Consider the following 11,970-nt stretch of genomic DNA (forward strand, 5'->3'; position numbering starts at 1 on the left):
TAGATGGAAATTCGATGTTAACCCTGATCGAGCTGTTAACCCTGTTGTCAATATCTGTTGACAACAGGGTTAACAGCTAGATGGAAATTCGATGTTAACCCTGATCGAGCTGTTAACCCTGTTGTCAATGTCTGTTGACAACAGGGTTAACAGCTAGATGGAAATTCGATGTTAACCCTGATCGAGCTGTTAACCCTGTTGTCAATGTCTGTTGACAACAGGGTTAACAGCTAGATGGAAATTCAATGTTAACCCTGATCGAGCTGTTAACCCTGTTGTCAATGTCTGCAGTAGCAGAAGTCTTCGGGGTGATTTACAGCATTTATTTAGGATTTTCGTTATATAATTGTATATTAATTAGCATTTGAATAAATGCATCCTCTATTTAATTCCATCTGTAAACTGGTTGGCCGCTATGGCTTCGTATAAAATGAGCGCTGCTATCCAGAGATTGTCAGTTTTTGGTGTAAGGGTAAGCATTCCTGACTAGCAATTTGGAGGTACCGGTTCGATACCCGGGCTGGCAAATAATTTTTGGATAGTAGTTCTCATCGAATTTCCATCTAGCTGTTAACCCAGTTGTCAATGTCTGCAGTAGCAGAAGTCTTCGGGGTGATTTACAGCATTTATTTAGGACTTTCGTTAAATAATAATTGTAGATTTCATCTTATTCATAAACTCTATAAAACAGTTGATTTATGTCTAATGAAACAGCAAATGAGAGATAGGCTACCTTTAGGTCAGTAGGCTATAAAGGATAGCTAATAAAAGTAATTTTTTACATTTCCAATACGACTGTCAGATGAACAGACTTCGAGTACACCTAACCTGAAAGAGCACACAAAAGCTACAATCTTCACCTGTACAGTGATGTTTTGCCTGCAGACCTACCGTACATTGAAGCCATAGTATCTAAGATTCAGAGTTTCAACTTTACAGATGTATTGAACATGTGAAACATTACCTAAGTGGCCAGCCTAAGGATGAGATCCAATAATCAAATCATAAAATCATATCATACTTATTATAGCTTATGAGGTGAAACAACTTTAGGATGAATGTAGCAAGTGAAATAAACTATTTATAAATAGGATGGAATATATATGTAGAGAATATATAAATAGAATATATATGCATATGGATTCAACAAACAAATTTTGACCAATCAAAGATGGTTAATAATAATTAAATACTGAATAATTACTTACATAACTAATCATAGGTATGTTTCGGGCATGCGAAATGATGGCCTCAACATAGCAGGATGCCTCTGGCCCGAAGAAGGCGGCCACTCCATCACAGATCATGTCTGTCATGGCGCGGGTGGTTTGCACTGTGTCACCCTTTGTGTCGTTCCAGCGCAGGACTAGACGAACATCTGGCAACAGGTCTGGTGAGTCATTAACCTGTCAAACATCAAGGAATTCTTCAATTATTGAACAAATCACTAGTGCCCTCTATAAAATCAATGAATTTGGCTACTGAAAGTATTAAAACAAAATAGAATGTACTTTTTGTGTTATAAAATGAAAGGGTACTTGAAATACTCTATTGTGTTTCAATATCCATGTAATCTTGAAAGACAATAAAATTCTTTGATTGATTACTGGAGATTACGGGTACCCTTGTTATGACACATTTATATGTAATATAACACATGAATAGTTCAGGGCATTTATATCATTTTCTAGTGTCAAAATCCTATTAAAATTCTTCATTGGAGAATTAATTGATTCATTTTATTCTATCATGTGAAATTATCAAAATCTTGAGGAGGCATTACAGGTCTAAAACTAAAACTGTTCCTATCCCAATCTATATAGAATTCTAATGGGTTAGGTGTCATATTTTTTATTCAATAAAGACTTGCCTCCTTGATGGCCAATGTAAGAGCTCCAGACAGAGCCAATCCTTGGCAATCAATTACATCACCCTTCTCTTTGGGAGAGAATTACATCACAAGCTTGAACCAAAAAAGGTTCCTATCCCAATCTTTTTAACAGTCTAATGGGTTGGATAACAAATCAACAAAAACTTACCTCTTTCAAGGCCATGGTAAGGGCTCCAGACACAGCCAGCCCTTGGCGATCCTTGACATCACCCTTGATTGCTGTCAGGTAGCCAACAGTGAGGTCAATGGGTTGCCTCTTGGTGTTTGGAGACACTTTGGTGGTGTTAACAGGTGTAGTGTCCAGGTTGTCTATAATGGTGATGTTGGGGTCGGATGGTCCCATTTTTTGGTCGAGTGGTCCCACATTGGGAGCCATATTATGATCAAATGGTCCCACATTGGTTGCTAATTTGTGGTCAAATGGTCCCACATTGGGTGCTGATTTGTGGTCAAATGGCCCCACATTGGGCGCCACTTTGTACATTGCCATTTTATCAGGCCTGGTGGCAACAGCTACCATTTTGGCGGTGGTGAGGGTGGATCGGGGTTGGTGGTGGGCGGGGGGGACAGTGGCAATGCGGCAAGTAGCTGCTGACAGTGGCAGGCGAGCAGTAGCAGCGGCAGCAGTAGCAGCAGCTGTGGGGCGGCAGCAACGGGCAGCGGCTTCAGTCTGATTGGTCCGCGGCTGCGGCTCATGGCCAGCCGCCGACCACCTCACCTCTTCACCTAGCAAACAAACAGACACATCATGATCCACTCTCAACCAAATCATTACAAAGAAACATTTCTGATAAAATTTACAGTTCTAGAGAATAAATCATATGTATATACGAACACATGACCATAAACAATAAATGGTTAGTGATAGTATTTATTCTACACACTCCCTTGAAAATGAAATTGGGTAGATTGAATAAAACTTGAATCTATTGACTAGAACAATAGTTCTATAGACTAGACTATAGTCATTGGTTCTAGCAATACAAAAAACAGCTGACTCATATCCTAGCATTTGCTTGAAAATGACTTGGATCTTCACACTGATCATTCAGTTTGGTAGCTTTGATTTAATTGACTCATTATACATTGAAACATGTTGTGAGGAATAAAATAAATTTGAAAGAAGGGTACATTGATTCTCAATTTTTATGTAGATACAAGTAGCTGATACTAAAAAGTTGATAACAAAATTAAATATATATTATCATCAACTAATCCAGCTGCATGCTGTAATAAGAAAGCATGCACATTGTGATATTAGTAGCAACTACTAGATGCTCTGATAATTCAGAATTTGAGATATCTAGAGCTGAAATGTACAAGGAAATATCAACTCTGTGTTCCCATTACAGGTAGTGGGTGCTTAGTTGATTCTACTACTGTCTCTGTATCAGGATCCTCCCTTCGGGCATCAGTTAAAGGTTAGCATTCTTTCCCATGAAAGTTGGCAAACGGTAATTCATCAATTTTAAAAGGATTAAGGAGCCCCTGAGGGGTTGGGGAACATACAGCAGAAATTAAATTTGACCAAACTGGATAATTGCTAAATTCAATGATAAAATATAAACCTTGAAAAACAACAACCCTTCTGCACACTTGTTGCACAATCATCTATAATTTATTCCAGTAAAATATCACTGCAGTATCATTGCTGCAAAATTTGAAGAAGTCTAATAAGCTGGATTCGCACATGACAGTGACAGTGAACATATAATTCCCACAAGTTCAAAAGGGATTATTCATACTCGCTGAATGGGAATAGTCAAATTAGAACACTTGGGAATCATTTTTTACTGTCACTGTTGAGAGCGAATCCAGCTTTAGAGTTCTTAAAAATGTAGAAAAAATTAAGAAACTCAAAGTGGTTGTGACATTTTCAAGTCAGTTTATTTTATGAGTTGTATTTATAGAATAGAATAATTATAGTACCCTTTGGAATTAATAGAATAAGAATACAAATTATGACAGTTATAATATTATTTTATTAATTTCAAAGGGTACTATAATTCTATTTTATAAATACAAGAAAGTAATTTAAAGTAAATTCAAGGAATTTTAAGAATCTATGAATTGTATTTGTCTGTGTGACTATTGTATAAATGTTTTGTTTCCTGATGACTATGTCTATTGCACTATGTGTTTAATGACAATAAAGAAATAAATTCAATTCTAAAGAATCCAATCCATAGAATTAATTTGATGACTACTCAAGTATCTCATTATTTTCCCTTATTTACTTAATCACAGAATTTGATTGTTGATAATTGAGACGCCATGAGTCTCCCAACATTATAAACTATAGTGAGTATAGTACACAAGGAGAAAGGCAGGGCCCCAGTTTCAATTAACAACGTAATTCACAGTACAGCAAGAGACTAAAAGCAATGAGGTACCTGCTGAAACAACGTTATATACTGGAGAAACTACATTCACCGGAAGGTATAGAGCTTTCCCGGTGCGGAAAAGGCGATTTTCCAAGCACACATTTCAAGTTCCTCACGTGAAAATGATCTACAAAGGGCCTTGAGTGCACACTCACACACACACACACGCGCGCTCGCACGCCCCCATATATCTGCGTCAAAGAATTCAGTCTGGCATCATTTTAAAGAGGAGCTCAGATCTCAGGAAATGTTCGTCATTTTCTTGTACGGAGTAAATAAATACTTTGGAATCACTCTACCATCTCGTTTTGATAGCAGTCGTGGCTCATGGCTCAAAGCAAAGTCCACAACTTAATTAATTAGAATCCTTCATTTGCATTGTAATTTGGTTGTTCTTTTAGGGCAGTAGTTGGATGTCATCCCATTTTTGACATTTTTATAAGAAAACTCTGTCAAAAAGAGTAGCATCAGAAAAAACAGTTTTTTTACCCTGCAGATTTAAGAGAGATGCAATCCCACAAACAAAAAACTCTAGAAACAATTATGTTTCTAGCCATTGAAAAATACATTACATTCATCATAGCTCATCTCATGCGAATTTCATAAATCTTAGAAGCATTATGAAATCTCCTATCATTGGGTCGATTTAATAGAAGCGATCGTTATAATGCCAGTATTTGATTACCTGGTGTTGCTATAGTGAGGTCCACATTATAATGGCAGTGGAAAAAGATAGGAGAACAGTTGCCGATCCTCACTGTCTTGTCAATGCCTTCTATAGACGGTAGCTGATACAGGTTTATTGATGTTACGTTAACTTTTCATTCTCATTTAAAATAATCAATTATATTTTATTAGGCAAGAAATTATATTTTTCAATAACTTCCTCATAGATTTTTTTCATAATATTAAGATGAAATATTTTGTTAATTGATTATCAATTCTACATTGTTAAAAGCCAATCTGTCAACAGAGCAAACCGAGAAAGAGATAGAGCTACACGCTTTGTTGAATGATAGACTAGGATAGCAATACCACTGCCATTATAACGTGGACCTCACTATATCCTTGTCTATCATTCGACAAAGCAGATAGCGCTATCCTTTTCTTGCTCTGCAATGGTGCCAGTTCTTTTTCAAACAATGTAGAAATATAATCAATTAACAAAATATTCTCAATAATGAAAATTAATTATTTATCATTGACCAATATATTTTCCTGATGAATGAAAGAAATATAATTTATTATTATAAACAAGATTATAAGAATTATAAGAATATTTATTTGCAATGTACAATACAAATAATGAGATGAAATACATTTTTACACATACTTGGCACAGCCATCAAAGTAAACTTGTGCGCTGGCTGTGAGTTCATACAGGAATTAAATTATATAAATAAAGAAATTAAAAGTAACAAAATCCATAGGTAGTACAATGACAAAAACAAGAAACCTCATATCAACACATAACCAAAATGGAACTGGTAACGAAATTATGAAACTATTAGAATTTAGGTACCGTAGTCTATAATAAATATTCTGTTCAACCCATATATTTATTTCTTTAAGAAGTTTTTTAGTAATTTTTGTATTTATGAAAATAATTGGAAATTTGTTCGAAAATATATTACAAAAATAAGAGAATTGGTGTCTACACACCACTAACTTAATAAAATTTATATTAAAAATGTTTGATACTGCTGGTCGTGTTTGGTATGGTGTATTTCTAAATTACTTATATTTTTATTTAAATGCGAAACAATCTTTATCACATATAACTGCCTAAGTGTGGGTACCCTTAGTTCTTCAATTTTTTTTTTTTTTTTTTTTTTTTTTAGTCCGGTAGATTTTTAGTTCTGCGAGTGAGCGAGTGAGTGAGTCGGTCAGTCAGTCAGTGAGTGAGTGCCATTTCGCTTTTATATAAATTGATTGATTCATACAATAAGTACCCTACATCATAAAAATGATAGGGAGAGAAAAAATAAGGTAACCTTGTGCTATTCCTCTCCCAAATTTAGATAAGGTTACACATAGTCCGAAATAGGTTAAATCTTGTAGTTGTTCACTTCACAAAATTACAGAAAAACTACATCAAATATTTTGGTATCAGCTATCCTATATAGAGAGGGCAGTGGCAAGACAGAGAATCGGCAACGATGTTCTTCTATCTCTCTCCAGTGTGAGTTCCTCACTATAGGAAGGTCCAAGGATAGTTGAGCTAAGATGATAAAGATTAATTTTATGGAAGAAGATCGAATTCAGTGAATTTTAATTTTGAGCCACTCATTATAAATTCACAGTATACTAAATTTTAGACTATTTATTTCATTCATTTATTTATTGTACAAAATACTACAATCATAATATAATAAATGAAATTGAAGGAAAAACTAGGCTGAGCCTGTACTATTTCTCTCCAAAAATTTTGATAGAAAGTTAGGTCAAAAGGTTGAGGTTATAATATCACACACTGCTTCGATACTTGAATTTTGGTCCAGGAATAATGATTTGAAGATTTTGAATTTTGAAGGTTGACATTATACTTCAAATGAATCAAAGAATGTATCACAATGAATAAAAAACTTGGAAAATATTACACTTATTTAAAAAAATTGAATACAAAATCACAAACCTACCCACTATTAGTTGACTCTCAACAAATAATATTCACAGCATAGTATATAAACAATGAGTTGGATTAGAACAATCAGACCATCACGGTGGGCTCTCTTATGCTAAGCAACTTATCCAATTAAAAGAAGATATTCACTTGTTAAGCCATAGAATCATTATGCAGTAAGCAGTTTGTTTCCAAACTTAATTAATTTAAACTTGTTCCATTCTTATATTCTTCAGGTAGGCTATCTATGTTCGTGTATGTAAATTTTTGTAGACAGCTTCTGATACGGCTATTGCATGTCGCAGGGAAAAAATTCGCATGTAGAAGAAGGTATTTAGAGCAGTAGGCCTAAATGATACGCTTAGGTGGAATCATTCATTAGATACCTTCAGATCCGTGAGTGACAGGGAATTTTTGAAAATAATGATGCAACACAGTTCAAAATTTCTTTCAATTCTTATTCACCATACATTTACATGCCCATGAGTTTCTCAAAACTGTATATGAAAATAAGAGTCCATTTACTGAGTTGAAAATTCAATCATATTAGTTGTGAAGGTGATATTCTGGTACATAGTAGTTATCCTATTATATTAAGCGAGCTATTTCTGTATTTTTATATCTGGATATTTATATTTATATCTGGTTATTTATGTTCAACGGATCTCGAAAACGGCTCTAACGATTTTCACGAGATTTGGAACATAGTAGGTTTATGAATTATATAAAAAATCGATTGCACTAGGTCTCATCCTTGGGAAAACTCGCTGAACAACATTAAAAGGATAATATTCATCCTTGACTGAAACAGCTGAGACTTTCGTCGTATGTGGATAGTAACAGCGAGCGAGTGAGTAGGTGAAAAATCAAAAGATCACATACCCGAAATTCATAAGATGACATATAGCCAGCTGTGAAATATAAACACGATCATTTTAGAGAATTGTGTTCAGTTTATCAATTATAGATAAAAATCTGGTGTGGCGCACTCACACAACTTTCCTTGCCGTTATGAAAATTGATACCTGACGCTAGTGTGCAAGCACATCATTCTCAAGTCTACTATTCAAAGATCTTAGCCAGCTGGTGACAGGAGAATAACGCTGGAGATACGCGGAGTCTGCTATCTCTTCATAGTGAATGATTTAATAGAATCAACAGTTGACAACAGTTTGCAATATAAATAATAACATTCTCTCGAATTTCGAGCTTATTTTCAATTTTAGGTGAAAATGTTACAGAACATTAATTGTAGAGATTTTCATGCTGAATCTTTTCCACTTGAAATTTTTTGTTCAAATTGTATCTGGAGCCTGATAATTGGAAATCTAAAATCAAACTTTGCATAAATGAGGCGGAGCTCCTGAAATTTTTACAGATATTAGACTTGTGGTAGTTCATAGAGCTTAACAATGACTATTTAAGGTATAAATTTGATCAAAATCGTTGGAGCCGTTTTCGAGAAAATCGCGAAAAAACCTGTTTTTGACAACATTTCCATCATTTTAGCCGCCATCTTGAATCGAAATTGTTTGTGTCGGATCCTTATATTGTAAGGACCTTAAGTTCCAAATTTGAAGTCATTCGTTAATTGGGAGATGAGATATCGTGTACACAGACGCGCGCGCACACACACACACACACACACACACACACCACACACAACACACACCACACCCACCACACACACACACACACACACATATATATATATATACAGGGTGATTCATAATTTTGGTAAAATATTTCAATACGTGATAGTGAGGTAAAATAAGAAAAAAGTTCATATAAACATATATCCATAAACGCTTCATTAGCGAGCTATACAGGGTGAAAGATTTCGCCCGGAATTCAGTTCCTCTGGTGAAATAAACCGATGCTGAATTGTTTGGCGACTAGTTTTTGAGAAACTTATGCTGGATTCATATGGAAAATATCTGAAAAATTGAATAAAACTAGTCTGGGAGCTGTAGTGTGAGTAGTTTTTGAGAAAAAAGTTGAAATATGCAAAAAATCTAAGTAGAAAAACACAGACTTCTACGTTTGATGCCCAATAACTTTCTTTAATGACCAGTAAACAAATAATTCCTCGCAATGAAAATTGTAGAGAATTTAATTCTGGAATGATGTAAGCTGTGTAAACTAAATTCAAATAAAAGATGGATAAAATGTATTCTTATGTAGTACATTACACCACAAAAAATTGCTGTTTTGATGAGGAGAGAACTAATAACTCATAAGTTGTAGCTGATTGCAAATAAAATATTCGGTTTTTCATGAAAAGTTTTTTTTTATATGAAAGTAGCATATCTAAATAATGACATTAAACTTATACCAAAAGACTAGTAGATTATGCCATTAAGCCTGGGAGGAAGCTCGAACAGAAGTAGATGATCTATGATTCCTGCCCAAATGTTTACTGAAAACTGATGTGGAAGATTAGGATTGATGGCATGAGGATTCTCAGCTGCCCAAATTTGTTGGTTGTGGACGTTAACGATAGCTGTTCTTGTAAAGTGTGCCTTGTCGGTAAATAAAACGGTTGTTAAAAAGTTTGGGTAAACAAGTTTTACTAAAAACCATCGGCAAATACCAGCATGGGGAATTCAGTCTCGTGGCAATAGAGTATGAACTTTCTGGAGGTGGTATGGATGTGATTGTTGCTATTTTAGTATCCTCCAAATGTTAGATTGATTGACATTTAACTGCACTGACAATTCTCTTGTGCTCTTCTCTGCATGTTCATGAATTTCATTAAGAACTTGTTCTTCTAACTCAACAGTCATAGTAGATCAGGGTCTGCCTGCATAAATGTGCTCTTTGGATATCAAAGAATCTGTTTCAGACAGACGTTGATGAATAGTGGCAAAAAACCTTGAACTTGGACATACTCGGTTAGGAAAGTTATCTTGATACAAACATCTTGCTTCAGTACTATTACAGTAGTGTCCCATTCCATACATTAAACGCATGTCAGCTAATTCGAAGTATGAATAATGTCTAAGATTACCTGCCATTTTTTAAAAAGTTAACACTCAACACAAAAGCGAAGTGGAATGGTTACTAATAACTGGTTAATAGATTAAATAAAAAACACAGCGTGGTTACAGTAGACCTGACTTACAGTTTGTCTTTTTTTTTCAACAGTGAGCTAAAATATTTCTGAAAATAATTTTCAGCTGATAATTTCTTTTAAATATTTTCTTATTTGAAACATAATAAATCAGCTGTTATCAAAATCCATGTTTTATTTGCAATCAGCTACAACCTATGAGTTATTAGTTCTCTCATCATAAAACAGCAAATTTTTGTGGTGTAATTTACTACATAAGAATACATTTTATCCAACTTTTATTTAAATTTAGTTAACACAGCTTACATCATTCTTTTCAGAATTAAATTCTCTACAATTTTTATTGCGAGGAATTATTTATTTACTGGTCATTAAAGAAAGTTATTGGGCCATCAAACGTAGAAGTCCTGTGTTTTTCCCACTTAGATTTTTTGCATATTTCAACTTTTTTCTCAAAAATACTCACACTACAGCTCCCAGACTAGTTTTATTCAATTTTTCAGATATTTTCCATATGAATCCAGCATAAGTTTCTCAAAAACTAGTCGCCAAACAATTCAGCATCGGTGTATTTCACCAGAGGAACTGAATTCCGGGCAAAATCTTTCACTCTGTATAGCTCGCTAATGAAGCGTTTATGGATATATGTTTATATGAACTTTTTCTCTTATTTTTACCTCTACTATCACGTATTGAATTACTTTACCATAATTTTGAATCACCCTGTATACAGACCAATACCCAAAAACCACTTTTTTGGACTCAGGGGACCTTGGAACGTATGAATGTATAGAAATTTAGAAATTGGGGTACCTTAATTTTTTTCGGAAAGCAATACTTTCCTTACCTATGGTAATAGGGCAAAATAATGAGCGAAGCTCGGTGCCCCGATATTACATACTAGATAAAAAGCCTAGGGCCCGGTTATGCATTTTTTTTCACGAGAACAGTCAGAGAAGGCATTTTTGAAAAGACGGCTCCTCTGATAGGCTCTCGTGGAATTAATCACGGTTAAAATTAAACCGGCTGTTGTGCAACTGTCACGAGATGTTAGATGTTGTCTAACAACAGATGTATTAAAAAACAAGAAAAGGTTTCGGCTGTTACACCATTATCAATCTGTGGTAAACTATAACTACAAGTAAAGGTGAACGGAGACAAACAAAGAATGGCGATGCGAACCGTTTTGTCTGAGCCGCCAATTGGGGAGGGGCTTGTCTGGGCCAATCGCAAGTGTTCACCTTGATAGGTCACGGCTTCCACCAATAGCAGTGCTCCACCGTTAGTGTAAATACACCTGTTCTTTACTTGAAGTTCTAGTTTACCAGAGATTTATTATGGTGTAACAACTAGAAACGGTATCTCGTTTTTCAATAGATCTGAGGTTAGACAACATCTAGTCTTCTCATTCTAGTTGAAAATTTATTGAAAATAGATTCTGCAATTATGAGATAAGGCTATCAGTAATTGATAGTATAACAAGAGTGATCTTCACTGATAAACCTTTAATATGGAGGAGTTTTTACAGGGAATTCTAGACTTGAATTTATAAATAATTAGAGTCTGAATTACTTAATGCAATACCGACAACTAGAACAGTTAGATGGTTTGAATATTATTCTGAATATTTCTAATATTTAGAATAAAATTGATGATAGTGAATATTAAAAATACCAACCTGTGTACCAGCAGAAGATAATGGTCCATCGCGTTCTTCGGGTGGTACACCTGAAATTAAAAAAAAAAATTAAGTAACATATATATCAAAACACATATATATATATATAACAAAAACACATAGACTCGGTTACACAAAAGCCTGTCGAATTTCAAGCATGATCGATTGATGCAATTTATATGTTACTGACTTGAAGTTTTACATTCAATACTCTCTTTCTTTTAATAAATTCTTTCAATACATTATATTAGTAGGTTACTTTGGACAACAGCAACTTTTTTGTAAAAATTTGGAAGAGAAAAGGTACAGACTAGTTTTTCC

At 34.5% G+C, this 11,970-nt stretch overlaps 1 protein-coding gene across 1 annotated transcript; it reads right to left on the reverse strand.

The window, feature by feature from the left end:
* Nucleotides 1-1,208: 1,208 nt before the first annotated feature.
* Nucleotides 1,209-11,702, reverse strand: LOC111063656 (receptor-type guanylate cyclase Gyc76C-like; the record flags this gene model as incomplete). Its single annotated transcript, XM_039444503.1, has 3 exons — nt 11,650-11,702; nt 2,040-2,617; nt 1,209-1,406 (listed from the first exon to the last, which is right to left on the reverse strand). Coding segments are annotated over exons 2-3 (570 nt in total), but the record flags the coding sequence as incomplete, so codon positions are not given.
* Nucleotides 11,703-11,970: the final 268 nt, after the last annotated feature.

This window comes from Nilaparvata lugens, unplaced genomic scaffold (genome assembly GCF_014356525.2).
Source record: "Nilaparvata lugens isolate BPH unplaced genomic scaffold, ASM1435652v1 scaffold4834, whole genome shotgun sequence".
Lineage (NCBI taxonomy): Eukaryota > Metazoa > Arthropoda > Insecta > Hemiptera > Delphacidae > Nilaparvata > Nilaparvata lugens.